General features: G+C 32.5%; 1 protein-coding gene across 1 annotated transcript in view; it reads left to right on the top strand.

Moving 5' to 3' along the window:
* The window catches only part of LOC134719221 (uncharacterized), a 74451-nt gene that overhangs the window by 38700 nt on the left and 13585 nt on the right, over nt 1–22166 (top strand). Inside the window, exons 5-11 of the mRNA XM_063582226.1 lie at nt 3288–3530; nt 3995–4480; nt 8233–8339; nt 10225–10678; nt 15865–16637; nt 17482–17512; nt 18318–18589. Of these exons, the coding sequence (XP_063438296.1) occupies nt 3288–3530; nt 3995–4480; nt 8233–8339; nt 10225–10678; nt 15865–16637; nt 17482–17512; nt 18318–18589 (2366 nt within the window). The remainder of the gene's footprint in view (nt 1–3287; nt 3531–3994; nt 4481–8232; nt 8340–10224; nt 10679–15864; nt 16638–17481; nt 17513–18317; nt 18590–22166) is intronic.

The following is a 22166-nucleotide window of genomic DNA, read 5'->3' as shown; positions in this document are numbered from 1 at the left end:
ATTAGAAAAAATAACAGACTCATATATCGACTCATTGGCATATTGAAACACTGACAGATCAACACATCAACTGACTCATACATCAACATTTGATATATCAACACATTAACAGATCAACACATTAACAGACTCACACATCAACACACATACATATTGACACATTAACACATTAACATACTAAAACATCTACACATTGATACATCAACACACTGACAAATCTACCCATAAACACTCATACATCAAAACACTGACAGATCTACATATAACAAGACTCATACATCAACACAATGACATATTGATACCTTGAGAGACATAAAAATCATTGCATTGCCATATAAACACTCTGACAGATTGACACATTGACAGATCAACACATCAACTGACTCATACATCAACATTTGATATATCAACACATTTACAGATTAACACATTAACAGACTCACACATCAGCACATAGACATGTTGATACACTGACAGATCAAAGAGAAACGGAAGATACCAAAGGGATAGTCAAACTCATAAATCAAAAACAAACTGACAACGCCATGGCTAAAAATGAAAAAGACAAACAGAAAAACATGACAAAACATAGAACACCAAAGAATGAACAACACGAACCCCTCCAAAAACTAGGGGTGATCTGTCAACATATTAACAGACTGGTACTTCAACCCATTGACATTTTGACACACTTACAAATCAACATATAAACACACTCAAACATTAACAAGTTGACATATTGACACACTGACAAATCAACAAATAAACAGACCCATACATCAGCACATTTACATATTGACACATTGACAAACTTAACACATTAAATGATTCACACTGACAGATCAACATATTAAAAGACTCGTACACCAACAAATTGACATATCGACACACTGACAAATCAACACTTTAACACACATTTGTCATCACGCTGATAGATCAACATATTGACAGGCTCATACATCAACACATGTACATATTGACACACTTACATATCAACATATAACCAGATTCATACATTAACACATTGACATATAGACACACTTACATATCAACATATAACCAGATTCATACATCAACACATTGACATCTTGACACACTTACATATCAACATATAACCTGATTCATTCATCAACACATTGACATATTGACACACTTACATATCAACATATAACCTGATTCATTCATCAACACATTGACATCTTGACACACTTACATATCAACATATAACCTGATTCATTCATCAACACATTGACATATTGACACACTAACATATCAACATATAACCAGATTCATACATCAACACATTGACATATTGACACACTAACATATCAACATATAACCAGATTCAAACATCAATACATTGACATATATACACACTGACAGATGAATACATTAACAGACTCGTACATCAACACATTGACATATTGATACATTGACAGATCAACACTTTAGCACACATACATCATCACGCTAATAGACCAACACATTGATAGACTCAAATATCAGCACATTGACATAATGATACACTGACATATCAACACATTCCCTGACTCAAACATCAGCACATTGACATAATGACACACTGACATATCAACACATTCCCTGACTCAAACATCAACACATTGACATATTGACACACTGAATATCAACATCTTACCAGACTCAAACATAAATACATTGACAGATGAACACATTAACAGACTCATACATTGACACATTGACAGATCTACACATTAACAGACTGAAACATTTGCATATTGACAAATTGACACACTGACAAATCAACACATTAACAGACTAAAATATTCACACGTCGACATATTGACACATTGACATTATCATACATCAATACACTCTTGACATATTGAACCACAAACATATTGAACAACTCATACATTAACACATTAACATACTGATACACAGTCTCTTACATCTACAAGTTGACATTACGACACATTAACAGACTCACACAGCGACACATTGGCATATTGACACACTGACAGATGAACACTTTAATAGATTCATAAATCTACACATGACATATCAACACATTAACATATCAACACATTAACATACTAAACCATCTACATATTGACACATCGCCACACTGACAAATCAACACATTAACACGCATACATCAACAAACTGACCAATCAACACATTAACAAATTCTACATCATCACACTGACAGATCAACACATAAACAGGATCATACATCAACACAAAGACATAGAGACACTCTTGACAGATTGAACAACAAACATATTAACCAACTCATACATTAGCACATTAACATATTGACACATTGACAAATCAACATATTAACAGCCTCTAGCATCAACAAGTTGGCATATCGACACATGAACAGACTCACACAGCGACACATTGGCATATTGACACACTGCCAGATGAACACTTTGACAGATTCATAAATCTACACATGACATATCAACACATCAACATATCAACACATTAACATACTAAAACATCTACACATTGATACATCGACACACTGACAAATCAACCCATTATCACTCATACATCAAAACACTGACAGATCTACATAGAACTAGACTCATACATCAACACAATGACATATTGATACCTTGAGAGACTTAAACATCAATGCATTGCCATATAAACACACTGACAGATTAACACATTAACATATTCAAAATTCAATGCATTAACACACTGATATATCAATACATTAACACTCATACATCGACACATAAACATATTGACACACTGACATATTAACTAAAATTTCAGACTCATACATACACCTTGACATATTGGCACACTAACAGATCAACAAATTAACAGACTTGTACATTAACATGTAGACATATCAACACACTTATAAATTAACACATTAACAGATGAATTCATCCACACAGAGATATCGACAAACTGACATTTTAACACATTATCATGCAGACTCATACATCGACACAGACATATTGACACACTGAAATTTCAACACATTAAAATATTCATATATCAACACATTAACATATTAAAACACTAACAACTTAACACATTAACAGACTTCTACATCATTACACCAATAATTCAATACATAAACAGGCTAATACATCAACACATAGACATAAAGACATTGTGACATATTTAACACATTGACATATCGAAAAGATGACATATCAACATATTAACCAACAAATGAGGAGAACTTATCTATGAGCATGATGAGTGTTTGTATGGATACATTTTTTTTTTCACAACATGAACAAATCAAAACTTTCCAATTTTTTATTTTTTTTTAGATTCCATCAGAAAAGGGCAACAGTCTGCCATGTTAAATCGTTTATTAGGGGAGGGCAGCTATGAATCTTTTGATATGAGATGCATGGTAACTGGCCAATTTTCTGTTGGGAAGTCGACTCTTGTTAAGCTGTTAGCTGGAGAAATTATACCTGATGGTCGACACCCAACAGATGGGATTTCTCTGGTAGAAGGTCGCTGTGGCCTAGATATTCTTACAAAAGAGTGGATTCTTGTTGATCCAGGTGAGAAAGGGCATAAGTACAAACATCTGACCACATTTAAAAAAAACTCTATTGCATGGACTGCGCTATCAGCAGACGTTATAGCACTGATTTAAATAGTTTCACATTGTAGCCATGTTTTTGTGCACCATATTAATTCAATATCAAATCTTATTTGTGTATGAAATCTTAACATTATTACTAATCTCATTAGAAGGACGTTAAGGTTTTTATATTTTGAAATTGAATTTAAATGTTAAAATTATGCAATGAATTAACATTTATTTTCCATAATCAATAATGTCATCAATCAATCAGTTAAAATATGACTCTCTATAAAATATGTTAATAGCATTATGTAAATGTTACACCTGATACGATATGATCTTATCTTAATTCTGATTTCTCTTACATTCTTTATTTGGTTTTGACAGCCTGCAGCTGTTTTGGGTTTGATTTGCCTGATGTATTAAATATAATTTCAGACTCTTATAACGCCCTGGATGTTGTGTACAACAAGGTTTTAATGACCTCTCTGGAAGAAGAGGAGGAAAGTGAACTAACCACAACGTTCAACAAGGCTTTAGATACAAGCCCAACTAGTCATGACAAAGCCATTTTCTCTTTGCCATCAGAGCAGTCTACAGCAGCACAATCTCTACCACCTCAGACATCCTCCAATGTGCCTCTCACGGTAAAGCAGATGAAAAAGAAAATGAGAACAAGAATGACTAAAGAGGAAATAAGAAGGAAAATGGAAAAAGTCCTCAAAAGTGGGAAGTATAAGATGAAAGTTGGACGTCTTATCTTCTGGGATTTTGGTGGACAATACGTTTATTTAACAACACACCAGACCTTCATGACATTCCGAGCGTTGTTTCTTGTAGTATTTGATGGGAGCAAAGACTTGCATGAACAGGTCCCTGATGTGATGTGTTTTCCAGGGCAGCACATGACGCCAACTCCAGCAGGTAATTTGCATGTTATTAACACTCAGATAATGCAAGCAGGATACATTTCTATAACAGCAAGGGATAATTAAAAAAACAATTAAATTTGTCTTTTCTAAATATTTGAGCCAACCTAAATGTTTACGTAACTGGTTTACATTGCCACTATGAGCTTGTCACAAACTACCATATTAACCTCAATATGTCTCACATTTTAAAACATTGATATGAGGTTATACAATAATATTTATCAAAGATACCAGGTTTTATTTTTTTGTATTTTGAAAAGTGTTTTGTATACACAAAAATGATCAGTTAAATTTGAATCAAATTGATTCAAAACTCTTTTAGGAAGTAAGAGCATGAGCAAACAACTGAAAATTTTCGAATCAGTCGGCAGAACAATAGAATGACATCATGATATATTGTGATAAAGCTCTTTCCTGAAAATTTCTTTAGATTTTGAATGAGTGAATTCTCACAAAAAGGAGCTGATGATTTTATCATAAGCATGAACAGAGTGTTGCACTAATTGACAGACAACATATTTTTATACCTCCACAACAAATTTTTGCGGTCTTATATTGGTATGACGTTTGCTTCAATGTCATCATCCTAAGACACTTTGGTTTTTGCACATCAACTTTAGTTTAAGTAAATGGATCTCTATGAAATTTTACCATACAGTTCAATACCACAAAAGGAAGGTTGAGATGGATTTTGGGGGTTATGATACACGCTGTTAAGGAATTAGGGGCCAAAAAAAGGCCAAAAATAAGCATTTTTGTAACTTCCAGACATTAACTTGTGTGTTAGTGAATGGATCTCTCTGACCTTGTACCGCAAGGTTCCATATCACAAAGGGAAGGCTGGGATTGATTCAGGGGGTAATTGCCTCAAAATTTTAGGAATAAGGGGCCAAAAAAAGAAGCAAAAACAAGCATTTTTCTAGTTGTACTCATTGTACTATAAGGTTCCACAAAGGGAAAGCTGGAATTGAGTTTGGGGGTAATTGCCGGAAAGGCTTAGGAATTAAGGGCCAAAATGGGGCAGAAAATAAGCATTTTTTTTCTAGTTTCTAGACAATAACTTGTGTTCAAGTGTATGGATCTCTCTGAAATTGTACTGCACACCACAATGGGAATTGATATTGGAGGTAATTGCCTCAAAATTTTTGGAATTAGGGGCCAAAAACGGTAAAAAAACATGCATTTTTTTAGTTTCAGGTTAATAACTTGTGTTTAAGTGTATGGATCTTTCTGAAATTGTACTACAAGGTTCCATCACAAAGGGAAGGCTCGGTATGATTTTGGGGGCAATTGCCCTTAACGTTTAGGAATTTGGGGCAAAAAAACATGCTTTTTTCTAGTTTCCAGACAGTAACTTGTGTTCAAGTGTATGGATCTTCCTGAAATTGTGCTGCAAGGTATTATACCACAAAGTGAAGGCTGGGATTAAGTTTGGGGTGATGAATCATAAGGGGTTAAAAAAAATTGGTTTGGATTTTCTTTTCTTTTTTTTTTCTTTAAAATTCCATTTTAAGTTGGTTATTTCTGATATATATATATTAAAGCAAATAATAAACAAACCAAACAGGATATGTAAATTATTATATTAAGTATTGTGCAATAGCAAGAAATTTTCAATTGCACAGTATTGTGCAACAGCAAGAAATCTTCAATTGCACAGTATTGCACAAAAAGCAAGAAATCTTCAATTGCACAGTATTGCACAATAGCAAGAAATATCCAATAGCACAATATTGTGCAATAGCAAGAAATCTTCAATTTCACAGTATTGCGCAATAGCAAGAAATATTCAATTTCACAGTATTGCGCAATAGCAAGAACTATTGAATTGCACAGTATTGCGCAATTGCAAGAAATATGCAATTGCACAGTATTGGACAATAGCAAGAAATCTTCTTTTGCACAGTATTGTGCAAGAGCAAGAGATCTTCAATTGAAATTTATTACAAATTTTTTAACCCATTTAATTTTTTTTAGATAATTGACCACATTTATTTAGTGTCAGAAACCTATATAATGTCAAAATTTTTTGATAACAATCCAAATTCAGACAGAATCAAGCTTGAATATTGTTTCCAAACATAAACAAACTGTTCAGGGTTCGACCTCTGCGGTTGTATGTATGTGCGTACCTTGCAAGGTCCTCATGTCAGTCAGACAGTTTTCAATTGACTTCGACATCATTTCATGGATCAGTCAACAATGTTAAGTTTTGATGGTCTAGTATATATTTGGTGTATGGAAGAATTGTAAGGTGTACATGTCCAACTGGCAGGTTTGATCTGACCTTGACCTCATTTTCATGGTACAGTAGTTATAGTTAATTTTTTGTGTTTTGGTCTGTTTTTTTATACTGTATGCCATTGGTCTACTATATTTGGTATATGACATGATTGTACGGTGCATGTCCAACAGACAGGTGTGATCTGACCTTAACCTCATTTTCATTTGATTGAGTTTTATAGTATTTTTTTCTAATACTTTATGTTATAGGTCAACTATATTTGGTGTATGGAAATATTTTATGATGTACATGTCAGTCTCCAGGTATCATCTGACCTTGACCTCATTTTCATGGATCATTGATCAATGTTAAGTTTTCAAGGTTAAGTTTGTTTCTTAGATACTATAAGCAATAGTTGAACTATATTTAATGCATAGATTGATTGTACGGTGTACATGTTTGTCTGGTATGGTTTATCTGACCTTGGCCTCCTTTGTATTGTGCATTGGTCAATGTTTAGTTTTCTTGGTCATATCTATAAATTAACTGTTTACAAAATTTTTGAATTTTTGAAATACTAAGTCTTTTCTACCCAGGAATAGATTACCTTAGCTGTATTTGGCAAAACTTTTAGGAATTTTAGTCCTAAATGCTCTTCAACTTCGTACTTTATTTAGACTATTAACATTTTGGGATTCTAGCATCACTGATGAGTCTTTTGTAGACAAACGCACATCTTGCGTAAATACCAAACTGAATCCTAGTATCTATGATGAGTTTATTTAAGTGTGTTTCTTAGAAACTATAAGCAATAGGTCAACTACATTTAGTGTATTGAATGATTGTTAGGTCTACATGTATTTCTGTTTACTTTATCTGACATTGATCTCATTTTCTTGGATCAAGTTAAGTTTATGTGATAGTTGTAGTAAAACTTTATATTTAGGACTATCAACATAATATAAATGGTTAGTAAAGAAGGCGAGATATTTCAGTGTGTGCACTATTGTTGTCATTCCTTAATTCTATTTTTGTTAAAACTTTGTATTAAATAGCAGCAAAACAAATGTTATCATTACTTGTGTCAAAATATGTTTATTTGTTGTAAAAGTAAGTTAAGCAATGTATTGTCAAATTCACAATTAATGGCCAAGTCATTAAGCAATGTGAAAAAAATGTTTTCCTAAAGAAAGTCAGATTGTTTTATAATGAGTAAACCAGAAAACATATTTAATGTTAGAATGTTTACATACTGATTTCTCAAAATATCTACCCAAAGACTAAAAATTATAGTTTTGATGAATTTTTTCTTCATACACCATCCAGATTTATTTCCTTATATTTTATGCCTAAAAAAGTAAGCAGGGGAATGGAATTACTTGTTAAATTTAGTCATGAATTTGTATTCCATCTGCTTCCTTTGTTTAATATTCACATAGACAAAGGTGAGAGACCCTGTCTTTAGAGCCTCTAGTTTATACTTTTTTTATGACAGATTTTGATTATTTTTTTTTTTGTAGTATTCTTGCAATATTGGGTCAATTCCATCCTGACCTATTGTAAGGTTGTATATGCAGGCATTCCAAAGATCTTGTTTGTTGCCACTCACAAGGACAAAGTATTAACGGTAAGTGATCTTATGTTAGAAATATAGTAGTTACTGTAAATTAAGAAATTAATGCGAGGTTTTTATTTTTGCGAAAAATGCGACTGAGGAGTTGTAAACGCAATAATTTAAACTCGCATTTTAAAATATTTTATATGAATTAAACAGGATTTTTCTCAAAATCGTTAAAGTTAAAATCGCACTTAAGTCCAAAATGACAAAATCGCAATAGTAAATGCATGCAATAATTTCTGAATTTACAGTAGTCATTGCCATTTGAAACACTTGAATAATGTGTAAAAACTGCTTACATAATGATAATATGCCCATATGTCTTAACTTGACCAAACTTCGTGTAAAGCTACACTTTTGAAAGAACAAGATCCTAATTGATTGGTGGGAATACAGGGCCTATAACTAGAGAAGACTATATGAAGAACCACTTATAGATAAGAAAATCATATTTGGTTTGCGTTTGTAATAATATTCAAAAGAAAATCACAAAAATACTGAACTCAGAGGAAAATTTGGAAATTCCATAATCACATGGCAAAATCAAAAAACAAAACGCATCAAAAACGAATAGACAAGAACTGTCATATTCCTGACTTGGTACAGGCATTTTCAAATGTAGAAAATTTTCATGAAGATTCTTTGCCATGTCACTCTCGGTCATGGTCTTTTCACTTTAAACAATTGCTCAGTTTAAATTGTTAAAGTTTGTATTTTCTTGGCCGTGTCACTCTCGGGCATAGTCTATTGACTTTAAACAATTGCTCAGTTTAAATGTTAAAGTTTGAATTTTCTTAGCCGTGTCACTCTCGGGCATGGTCTATTGACTTTAAACAATTGCTCAGTTTAAATGTTAAAATTTGTTTTTTCTTTGCGGTGTCACTCTCGGGCATTGTCTATTGACTATAACAATTGCTCAGTATGATTGTTAAAGTTTGAATTTTCTTAGCCGTGTCACTCTCGGGCATGGTCTATTGACTTTAAACAATTGCTCAGTTTAAATGTTAAAATTTGTTTTTTCTTTGCGGTGTCACTCTCGGGCATTGTCTATTGACTATAACAATTGCTCAGTATGATTGTTAAAGTTTGAATTTTCTTAGCCGTGTCACTCTCGGGCATGGTCTATTGACTTTAAACAATTGCTCAGTTTAAATGTTAAAATTTGTTTTTTCTTTGCGGTGTCACTCTCGGGCATTGTCTATTGACTATAACAATTGCTCAGTATGATTGTTAAAGTTGTATTTAAGTCAGTTTTATTTCAACAAATATTTTGACAAAGTGAAAGTTTAGCATTTAGTGGTACTGCACAAGATATACGTCTTAACTGTATTTTCAGTGATGTAAGTCCCCAAAATATTTGAAATTCCAAAACGTAATACAAATGTTGATGAGTTGATGAAATCAAAAATCTGGACAGGGAATGCATGAGGACGATTCATGCTTTGTTTTCAAATAATTATAATTTTTATCAACAAAAAATTGAACTATAACAATATCCATATGTTCATGCAAATACCCTCTTGACCTGTTTTAGATGTATTGCCAACTTATTAAATGTGAATTATTTGTTTACTTGTGTTTCTATACTAGGTAGGTAAAGTGAATTACCAAACACAAATATAAATAGCTAGTGTTTCTTTCAAAAGACCCTTTTCATTTTATTCCCCTTGGAATGTAAGATTTAACAACTGATAACAGTTTCAGTCTGTTATCTTTGAAAGTATAAGATCTAGGTTAAAAGTGTAAAATTGACCTATAAGAGAAGATGTATGTCATTTGAAAATTTGAGATTGTAGTACGTGTTGGAATATTCCACCATTGAAGATGCATATAAATCACCAGGTGTGCGATGCAGTATCAGTGTATTATTTTGTCAACTTTTTATGTTTAACAGGAGAATATTGCAACCAGACGTGAAGAGCTTTACAGAGGAATTGAGGAATTGTTTAAAGACCACGAGGGAAAACATCATCTGGTCCTTAGACCTCTAATATTTGTCAATGCCAAAGATCAATCCGACCCAGAAATAGAAGTTCTAAAGAAAACAATTACAGAACTTACATTCGACCACCCATGCTGGGGTGAAAGAATGCCCAATGCTTGTGTGCCACTAGAGCTAGAGATCGCTGAACTAGTGGCAGAAGGAAAGCAAATAATGTCATTGGCTGAAGTTAAAGAATTAAATGCTATCAGCGAGGTGTCTGTCCTGTCCCCTGAGCAGTTGACTGATTTCCTACATTTTCATCATTCTCTGGGGAAGATTGTTTATTTCGATACGCCCCAACTGAGAGATAATGTAATGATCAACCCCCTTCTTATGGTGGAAGTTATGAGATCTTTTATCACAGGTGTGTATGTATTTTCATTATGTAGTGAATATATATTGCAGGTAGAAATGATCAAATATCCAAAAAGTGTTTACCTACTTTTTATTAGAGCGTGACAGACTGTTTAATAATATCCTATACTAATATTTGTTTTGGTGAGACCTTTTATGTAATATGATTAGTAAAAAAAATAATCTTTTTTTATCCATAGTGTTAATAATTGTGAAATGCACAACCGAGCAGTTTACTCAGATACTTAGAACAAATTTCAATTGTGTGGCGTCACTTTTAGTATACTAGAGTTATGTCCCTTTAAACATTGGTAAATAGCTAATTTTTTTGTTTCCATTTCCTTACTTAAGTTTGCCTCAACCAGGGACTTTCTATACTAACGGGACTCGTCTCTATTGTTTTTATTTGATTACTCAGCCTCCTGTTTAAAGCTACCACCCTACAATAAACTTATTTTTGTATCTCTGATATACAATGCTAGTAGTTTTTTGAGTACTTCACAGTACATTGTAATTGTATAATTATTATTAGTTGTATATATAAAATCTGATTAATAGCCGTTTAAGATGACAAAAAAATATAAGATTTTGAAAGAATGATGAATTATTTAACTGAGACGTATCGTTTTTAAGATCGCCCCAGTTGTTTAAAATGGTTTACATATCACACAAGATGGCGGCCACTGACAATTCAACGAACAAATTCCTCAAAGTTCAAAGATCAATATTTAAAACGCGATTCGAGAAATGTTTTGAAAAACAGCATTTTGCAATGACAAAATGTATAAAATTTCATAAAAACGATTTTTTGATAAAATTGAGCATATAGTTTATTTGTAGTTATGAAGAACACTTCGTAAATGTGAAATGATTTGCAATAAAGTCACGTGACAACAGCTACGGGGGAGATCAGTCTGATAATTTATATATCGTTATAAGTGACCAGTCCCGTTAGTAAAAAAAAGTCCCTGCCTCAACCAAACTTTAAAAATTCTACCACAAAACAAAGATCACGTTCGAATTTTTGTGCCTTCCCTTTTACCGTTTTAGAGTTATGACTTTTACAAAGGAAAGAAATGCGGAATTTTTCGTTTCTGTTCTCCGACTAATGTTTACCTCAATGAAATTTTATAAAACTTAAATATAATGCTTATTACCAAAAAAGGTAGATCAATTACAAATTTGGGTAGTGTCACTTTTACTGCATTATGCAAGCTGGGGCATCATCTGTGTCCCATAGACACATTCCTTATTTAGTTTTTTTCTCAATTTAAACTGAAACTGATATTTATTAAGTAAAAATGTATCGGTATAACTATAGAACTACATGGTTTCAAAATATAAAATATATTTGAACAATGCTAAAAACCTTGCAAGTAGTTCTATCTCGTTATGAGTTGGTTACCAACACAATTATGTTTTGAGACAATGTGTAGTTGTTATATATTCAAACTGAAACTCTTATATCAGGCTTTTTATAGACAGTGAATGTATACATGGTTAGTGTGACATTCATTTTCACTAAACTAACATACAGTATATAATTATTGTTTAGGGACCAGCTGATGCATCCCTAGGGTTGCAAGATGTGTTTTATGTGTCGGTGGCCTTTTGCTGTTCATTGCACTTTGGTCGATAGTTGTCTCTTTAGCACATTCCATGTTTCTATTTTCAATTTTGTTGCAGGATCAATGCATTTTGACCACAAATGAAACACAATTGCAAAATGGTATAAGTGCCCATCTTGATGCCTAGTTTAACAAATTATTCATTGGTTCGCGTTTTTGAAACATTTGTCAAAAGATACAACAAGTTTTATTCACAGATTTAAATGAAACTTGTATTTTGATGGAAGAAATCCTGGAGTAATCAATTGTCTGAAATTCTACAGACATTTATATTCCATGATTATGAAATATCAACTATTCATGTTTAGTTCTCTCATCATGTTGTAACTGTGTCACTTTCTACTTATATTGGGGAACATATTTCATCCTGAAATCTGAACCTCACCAATGAAGCTTGAATTCCTGCTAAATTAAACCAATAGTTCCAAACGGTAAAGTTGAAAGTAATTTTTACGGACACCATCACGAGTTTGTTGACCGTTATGAAATATTCGTTTCACAGATGATAACAGATATGTTCCTAAAAATAATGTCGTATCCATAATTCTGTACCCTTTTCACAAATAAAACCTACCGAATTAAACTTGGTACCACTTTTGTATTTGTACTAACATGAGCAACACAGTGGGTGCCACATGTGGAGCCAGATCTGCTTGCCCCTGCTAAGCAACTGAGATCACCACAACATGCACAAGTTTTTGGTGAGGTTATTGTTGCTTAGTCTTTAGTTTTCTATGTTGTGTTCTCTGCACTATTGTTTGTCTGTCTTTTTCTTTTCTAGACATGATGATGTCAGTTTATGAGTATGAATGTCCCTCTGGTACATTTTGCCCCTATTTTATAATATCATATTTGTCTGTTTGTCTTTTTCTTTTTTAGCCATGGCGATGTCAGTTTATGAGTATGAATGTCCCTCTGGTACATTTTGCCCCTATTTTATAATATCATATTTGTCTGTTTGTCTTTTTCTTTTTTAGCCATGGCGATGTCAGTTTATGAGTTTGAATGTCCCTCTGGTATATTTCGCTCCTATTTTATAATATCATATTTGTCTGTTTGTCGTTTTCTTTTTTTAGCCATGGCTATGTCAGTTTATGAGTTTGAATGTCCCTCTGGTATATTTTGCCCCTATTTTATAATACATGTATCATATTTATCTGTGATACATTATCTATGATCAATCTAGTGATCAGTTATTGAACTTTTTGATGTAAAACCATCAAATCATAGAATGACACATCTGGTTTCCTACGAAACAGGTTCAACAAAAATATTCCCTTGAATTTAACAGCTGTAGAAAAATAACCTTGCATTTCACTGCAAAAAAAATAATTATTGGTCCTTCAAATATATTTTGGGGATTAAGAAGCACCATTATGTTTTTGTGCTTTTAAAGAATATTTTGGAAACTCTAGATGACATGGTTACAAAAGCTTGTAAACAGGAAAAAAGAGGGGGGATTTGATTGGTGATCTCATATGCAATGAAATCTTATACGAAATGTTTGACTGGACAGAATAAAACTTTACTCATGCCAATTTATCAAGATAAATTTTGAAACCGTTTTTTTTAAATGTCAATTCAACAAAGACTAAAAGGAGAAAAAACAATGGTGATATTAACCCTATCGAGAGAAGCTGCACATGCAGCTTTGACCTGTAATGAACTCTCATTTTTCTATATTTCATTATTTTTCACTGAAATATTGCAATCCTGAAATATAGTAAGTGGATTAAGTCTCAAAACACATTTGTGAAAAATTTGCATTAAAATGAGGCTCTACCATTAATATTAATAGGCTGAGCAAGCCTGACACAGAGTTTTGGGGAGCTTATTTTGACTTTTTCTTTAAATGTCCTATTTTGGGTTTTACAAGAAAACATCTTTTTAAGTTGCTCTTTAAGGAATATACTGTAATATGTAAATGAAATTCTTTTGAAGCAGTAACAATACAATGTGCGTATTGTTATGCTTTTACTTTTTCTACACTGGTTAGAGGTATAGGGGGAGGGTTGAGATCTCACAAACATGTTTAACCCCGCCGCATTTTTGCGCCTGTCCCAAGTCAGGAGCCTCTGGCCTTTGTTAGTCTTGTATTATTTAAATTTTAGTTTCTTGTGTACAATTTGGAAATTAGTATGGCGTTCATTATCACTGAACTGGTATATATTTGTTTGGGGGCCAGCTGAGGGACACCTCCGGGTGCGGGAATTTCTCGCTACATTGGAGACCTGTTGGTGACCTTCTGCTGTTGTGTTTTTTTATTTTGGTCGGGTTGTTGTCTCTTTGACACATTCCCCATTTCCATTCTCAATTTTATTATTTACTAGTGGTAAAAAAAACAATGTAATCAATTATTCATGTTTGTTTGTTTTATATATCAAACCCCTTACACCATAGTCAGGTGGTGATGTATAGGGATTATAAAAGCCTGACTACTGAAAATAAATAACTTATTACTAAAAGGGAAGCATTACATGTCTCTCTCTGGAATTGCACGTAAATTTCAGTTTTACGTAAAAACTTATTGAGCCCTCCATGGAGTCAGCTAACTTTTATATGTATAGCTCATTCAGGTTTAACAATACAATTACGCATTTATTATCACATTTCTAACATAAATAAGTAATAGTTCTTAGTCTTAAAAGTTAGAGGGAATGAGAGATATAAATGAACTAAAAGTACCTTATAAATGAGAACACAGAGGTAATTGTGTGCTGTTTACCATCTTATAGATATCTTTAATATCATATTGACCCATTTTAACTGAGATGGATATTTTGATCATTTATTGGTCCACACTATATTCTATCATGATGCGGCATGGTTTGAATTTTTTTAAGACATTTTGCTTAAATCGCTGTAGATGTAGTCTTACATTAGGATGAACTTCTCAAAATTTATTGAACTGATAAAGACAAAACTTCAAATAACCAGTATTGCAAAGAAAAAAAGCACATTCAGTTAATTTAACATAAATGTCTTCTTTATATATAAGATCACAGCTTGGGAACTTACCTCAAAACAAAAAAATTACCCACCCCCAAAAGGAATGAACATGTGTATTAAATCAAGGTAATAAACATTCAAAATATTTTTTGACTTAGAATAAATAATAACTAAGGAGTAGACTTTATACCGAAAAATTGTGCTAAAAGCTGGAAAAAATATGAAAGACAGTAATTGACTGACAAGATGTCATCATGGATGACTGCCATACAACATTCATAGTGTTTCTCCTACAGAAAACATGTACAAACCATGCAAACATTTGAAATCTAGCAGTTTTCCCACAGCACATGCAAGCCTTGTTTCAGATAATTTTCTTCTAAATGGGAAATGATTCAACTTTGATCACCAATACCCGTTATAACAGACTAGACCAAAATAAATGTGTTCTGATATAAAAGACATTTAATTGAAGTATGAGGATAAATTGTTTTTTCCAGTGATGATCTAAATGAGTGATACAAATTGTTTTATCATGTAGCTTTTACAAACCGGTATTACCTAATAATATAAACTATATTTTAAGTCTGATAACATATTCTTTATTTCATTTTTATAGATGTTGCATTTTGGCCCAAAGAAAATAAAACAAGGAAAACCTTTCAAAAGATGTCTGAAAATGGATTGATACAAAAAGTAGACCTCTACCAGATTTGGGAACAAGAAGAATTCCGTCAGATTTTACCATTTAAAGAGTACATATTTGATATGCTGATACATCTAGATATTGTATCCGAACAACGGAGATATGATACAAAAACAGGAAGCCGTCTACCAATAGAAAACTTCTTTGTACCCTGTATGCTTACACAAAGAAATAATACAGATTTCTTGACACAAGAATGTACACCAGAGAGGACACTTAGTTTGGCCTTTGTTTTCAAAGGAACCATCATACCTCCTGCCTTACCAAATCGTCTCATATGTGCATGTCTGAGTATGTGGACATTACAACAATACCGTGGAAGGAAACTTATGTTTTCTGGGTTTGTTGGGTTATCAGTTGATAAAGAGCATAATATCGTTGTCTGTGTAGAAGGTAACAAGATCTTACTGTACCTAGTCCACAAACGCTCAAAGGGCCTGATAGTTCCTGAGATAGCCACTAATGTCAGAGAATGTTTGCATTTAACATTGGAGAGGATTTCGGAATTTTATCAGTCCACTGTCCACGAAAAAGTCATCAGTCAACTACCATTTCACACTGAGTATTCCTGCTCCAGATTTATCTGTTACTTTCCAGAACAAAGATTAGCTTTAAAAACTGATGAGTGCGTTTGTAACCATGGTGACGACATTACACTCAACTGGAAGGTTTGGAACCAGAAACAGGTTTGAATACTAGCATTGAATATGCAAGTTTTTTGTGTAATCACTTAATTTCCCCATCCACAATTTTAGTTTCTTGTGTACAATTTGGAAATTAGTAAAGCGTTCATTACCACTGGACTAGTATATATTTGTTTAGGGGACAGCTGAAGGACGCCTCCGGGTGCGGGAATTTCTCGCTACATTGAAGACCTGTTGGTGACCCTCTGCTGTTGTTTTTTATTTGGTCGGGTTGTTGTCTCTTTGACACATTCCCCATTTCCATTCTCAATTTCACAATAAAGAGATGTAGTTGAAGTTGAAACTTTGTACACGAGTTCCCTATGATCTTTCTACTTTTAATGCCAAATTAGAGTTTTGACCCAAATTTCACGGTCCACTGAACACAGAAAGTGATAATGCAGGTGGAGCATCTGTGTACTATGGACACATTGTTGTTTTCTTATTATAACATGTGACGAGACCACAAACAGAAAAGAAAATATAATCTTGTTTTGGAAAGCAACCAATTAAAGTAAAATAGTAAATTTACGATTGGCTAATTTTTAATCCATTTAAATACATATGTACAATTTGTTAAAAAGGTATGGTTCTTTTTGCTCAACAGTATTTCAAGAAATAACTTACATTTCACGAGGGAGTTTACCTTATTGAGTTCATTTTAGCTCTCTGGTTAATCTGTTTGCAGTTAGCTAATAAGATATTTACAGAAAGATATGTCAATGTTAATCAATCGAATTCAGGTCATACTGTTAATAGTTCAAGTATATGCTTTGTTATAACTAGTGTCTGTGCAGTTTCTTGTGAATGTTAAATTTATAGTAATATATTTGTTTTTCTTTAATAGAAACAAAAGCAGTGTGATCCGGATTGTACAGGTATATTTATGTGTTTTGTATTTAACTTTGTGTTTTGTTATTGATAGAATAATACCAAAAGAGTTAATAAAGAATTGACATGACCTCTCAGTGATACTTCCTTAACTGACTGAACTAATTAAACCACGAAGGTGTCAACCCCTAGGATACCTTAGTTGTATATGATATAACATATGAGAATTATTGGATGTCAATGCTCTTGGGTTTTGTAATAAACTTCTTTTACTATTTAACGTTTGATTTCATTAGACACTGAATTATACCAAGTTCGATACCCCATTCACCAGTCAGTTACATCAGTTAAAATTTCACAATAAAATAAGAAGCTATCGGTTCAGAAGACATTTTGTATCTTAATATGCATTCCATAAAAACAAGTCTTCTGTTGTTTTTTTGTTGTATCACAGACACATCGACCAATTTCTATAGGCGACTTAAACTTTGTAATTTGAGAAAGATTATTAGTACATGTACCTGGAATGTCAGAGAGATGTTCCATTAAATATCATGTGGAGCGGGCTAAGTATACAGCGTTCTATTACAATTTGTGAAAAGTTGCGTTATTCAGTATAAGTATAATATTTTCATCTTTTTGGGTTTCTCATCAAATTTTGTCAATGTGATGCGGCTGTTAACAACTGTCAATTAAATTGGAGGTTCATCTTGCAATGAAAACAGGTTTAACCATTTTCTAAGAAATATGATAATTATCATTGTATAAATATTTCATATGTTGTTAAAGCTTATGTTTATGTAGTGTATCTGTAAAGATTTGTCATATATATTTGTTATATATTAATTTAAGGTTTGAGTGAAGATGCATTATCTCAGATTCCAAGTAACACAGAGTTGCTACGTTTGTCTGTTAATTGTGACAAACTCATGATACATGATTTAGCTATTCATCTTGCAATGGAAGAAACAGAATGGAATGATATAGTAGAGAATTACCCAAGAAATACACAAATGGTCAAGTTTTTAACACTTATTGATTTGAGAGAGAACAATGGCATACGTTTTGGAGATTTGGCCAAAGGCTTAAGAGAAATGAAAATAACAACACATACCTTATGTATGGTAAGCTATGTATGATACTGATAAATTCCTCATTTTCTTCATGTTTTTCTTCCGTTTTTTTTTTACCCGTCAACTTCACCCAGAGGTTTCAGGAGAATTGCATCATATTTGCTCTTTGTGTTTTATTTTTTTAAATATTATATTTACATTATTATTTGATAAGAATAACTTATAAATATTTGGTAAGAAGTTAAAATTCTGAATGTAATTATATGTTCAATGCCAGTTTGAAGCACAATTTACAATTAGAGTAAATTTGTATCCATGGCAATAATTTTTGAAACAATTGAATATCCAATTCAATATAATTGTTTTTTTTATTCAATAGCTGTTTTGGGGAATTTTTTTTTTGCACCATCACATACGATGCATACATTTATGTTAATGTTTGTACGAATAAAATAACATCTTGCATATATAAATATAGGTATATCGATACGAAACTTGAATATGAAAATGAAAAAAAATATTGTAATTTGTTAATTAGTTCCCTCAGTTAAATTTTCGTAGTAAAATTAAACATTTGATGATTTGAGGAAAAAATGTAATCAAGGGATAGGTAATGTAAAAAAAATGAAATTCAGATAGAGTTACTAAGTTTATCTATACACTGATATTCATAACAACACAGGACAAAGTCTGCATCTCCAGGAACGCAGTAAATGTATGAAGGAATGCCAACAACCTTTGAATAAACTTAATTGTAGAAATTTAAAGATATTGTCAAGGAAAAAATTGAAAACGAGAAGGACATATTTTGCAAAAAATAAACATCAAGTCAAATGTATTTGAATTTGCCCCTGATAGAATAGTTTGTATTTAAGTTATATCCTTTCGATGAATATTCTTTGTTCAAAAATAGACAATTAGTTCTAGACCTTAATTGACTAGTGTAACATGTTTTTTTATAAATATTTTAAAAATAGCTTAAATTGTATTATTAAACATCAAAACAAACACTAAGCTAACTTGTAAAAGGAGCGACCCACTACAAGAGTTATTCTTCTTCAATAGGGATTTTGTTTGTATTGTCTTGCCTGCAAAGAAAGAATGCTATGCATAGGGATCCTTAAACGATGGCTTAAACTATGTATATAAAAATGACTTTTTCAGAAGGTGCTTGAAACCTTGTATATAGATGTTTCTGAGATATCAAAGGGGATAGGTCAACTTTAATTGGTGTATGGAATGATAATAAAGTTAACATCCTTGTCCAGTAGGATGATGACCTAGTTATCATTTTAATGGTTCATTTTCAAGTTTTTGTGCATTTAGCTTTGTCTAAAACTATAAGCAATAAGTTATTTTTTTAGTGGCTAGAATGCTTGTTAGGTGTTGATACATGTCTTAAGGGTTGATCTGACCCTTTACCTCATGTTCATTGTTTTTTGCCGAAAATACACTTTTTGTTGTATGGACTGCTTCTAAGATGCTATTCACAATAGGTTAACTAAAGTAAGTGTATGAATTACGTGTATATGTACATAAACTTATCATAGATACCAGGAATAAATTTAGTATACACGCCAGACACGTGTTTCATCTACAAAAGACTCATCAGTGACACTGGAATCCAAAAAAGTTAAAAAAGCCAAATAAGTACAAAGTTGAAGAGCATTGAGGACCAAAATTCCTACAAGTTTTGCCGAATCCAGCTAAGGTAATCTATGCCTGAGGTAGAACAGCCTTAGTATTTCAAAAATTCTCAATTTTGTAAACAGTTAATTTATAAATATAACCATATCAATGATAATTCTTGTCAGTACAAAAAGTGCTGACTACTGGGCTGGTGATACCCTGGGGGAAATAAATCTCCACCAGCAGTGGCATTGACCTAGTGGTTGTAAATAAACTCATCATAGATAACAGGACTAACTTTTGTATACACGCCAGACGCGCGTTTCGTCTACAAAAGACTCATCAGTGACGCTCGAATCCAAAAAAGTTAAAAAAGCCAAATAAAGTACGAAGTTGAAGAGCATTGAGGACCAAAATTCCTACAAGTGTTGCCAAATCCAGCTAAGGTAATCTATGTCTGAGGTAGAAAAGTCTTTCAATGTTTAGTTCAACTGTACTTCATTGTCAATGTTCATCGACCAACGTAACGTTTTCATTGTTAGGCTAATTTCCAAGATGCTTTTTACCTTTTTTATAAGGAAAATGTCCATTGCAAAAGAAAATGACTATAATTGATGAGTATACTAAATCTCCGAAACAGGTTCATCGTTTGAAAAATGCAATCCTTTTATTTCCAATGTGCATCATTTGTTTGTGCATATCCTGATAATTTTACTGAACATAAAGCATATAAGTATACACAAGCAATTTATATACATGTATATGATGTTTTAGTTTTTTTACAGCTTATATGTTAATTGTAAATGTGTAAGTAATGTTTGAAATAATGAAAATAATATGCAATTAAACTGTATTCAACCTGGTTTCAATGACATGAAACACAAATTTTCACTTTAAACCAATATGTTTGGGTCAGGTTCCTGAATTGGAAAATTAATATGACTAATAGTTTCTAAATTTGATGAGGGAATAGTAAGTTACCATTTCCCTATTGTGTTATGCCTCAATATGAAAATAAGGAAATGCGGTATGAATGCATATAAGACAACTATCCACCAAAGTTAATTTAAAGTTGATGTATGCAATTATAGGCAACCGCACGGACTTCAACGTCAATAACACTAGATACAAAATTCAAAATCCAAGAACTACTATTAAACTCAAGGTCAATTAATGTCGAACTCTTCATCATTGTTATAATATGTCGACATACTCTACAGGAGTAACATGTGTTTATTACTTATAGAGCTTGATGTTTGCTTTGTTAAGTCTTCAGTAAAACTGTTTTTAGGCAGTTAAGCTGCCTTATGCCAGCACCCTAGATTTGTGTCCTACCCAATAAATGCTGAAATATGTGCCATTGTTATTATCTAGCTGGATGTTATGTTATTTATAACTAATTGGACAGTTTTTTTTTATACTTTTAATTCTTGATTACAAAAAATATGATCAGAAAAACCTTAAATGATCGTCGATTTATGCTATTGTTTTTTTGTTTGTCTTTTTCATTTTTAGCCATGACGTTGTCAGTTTGTTTTAGATTTATGAGTTTGACTGTCCCTTTGGTATCTTTCGTCCCTCATTTATCCAAAAGTTTTGAAGTTGCACATAGGAAGTAGGACACATTAGGGATCTTTATGCAGTTTATTATCCCTGAGATTTTGGCTAAGCTGTCAAAGAACAAATGTATGAAATGTTTAATCGCCGAAAATCTCTAAAGACAAGTAGTTTAGATTTTCCAAATGGCAAAAGTCGTAGGAATATTGTTTGTCGTCAATACGTAGTCAACTACGTCAGTAGTCTTAAAATAAGTTCCACTGTTCATGCTGTTGGCGGCAATTTTAAATTGTAAGACGAAATTTTTTTATCTTTTCAATTTGGAGGCAGGGGTTCAAATTAACGATTGTCCGAGGTCTGCAAACTTCCACTTATGCAGTCGGACTTTCGATTTGGTTACTAGCTACGCTAGACATTCCCGACTTGAGACGGGAAATAAAAA

Source organism: Mytilus trossulus, chromosome 5 (assembly GCF_036588685.1).
Source record: "Mytilus trossulus isolate FHL-02 chromosome 5, PNRI_Mtr1.1.1.hap1, whole genome shotgun sequence".
NCBI classification, from domain to species: domain Eukaryota; kingdom Metazoa; phylum Mollusca; class Bivalvia; order Mytilida; family Mytilidae; genus Mytilus; species Mytilus trossulus.
Note: the sequence above shows the minus strand (reverse complement) of the source record. Positions and strands in the feature narration are given on the sequence as shown.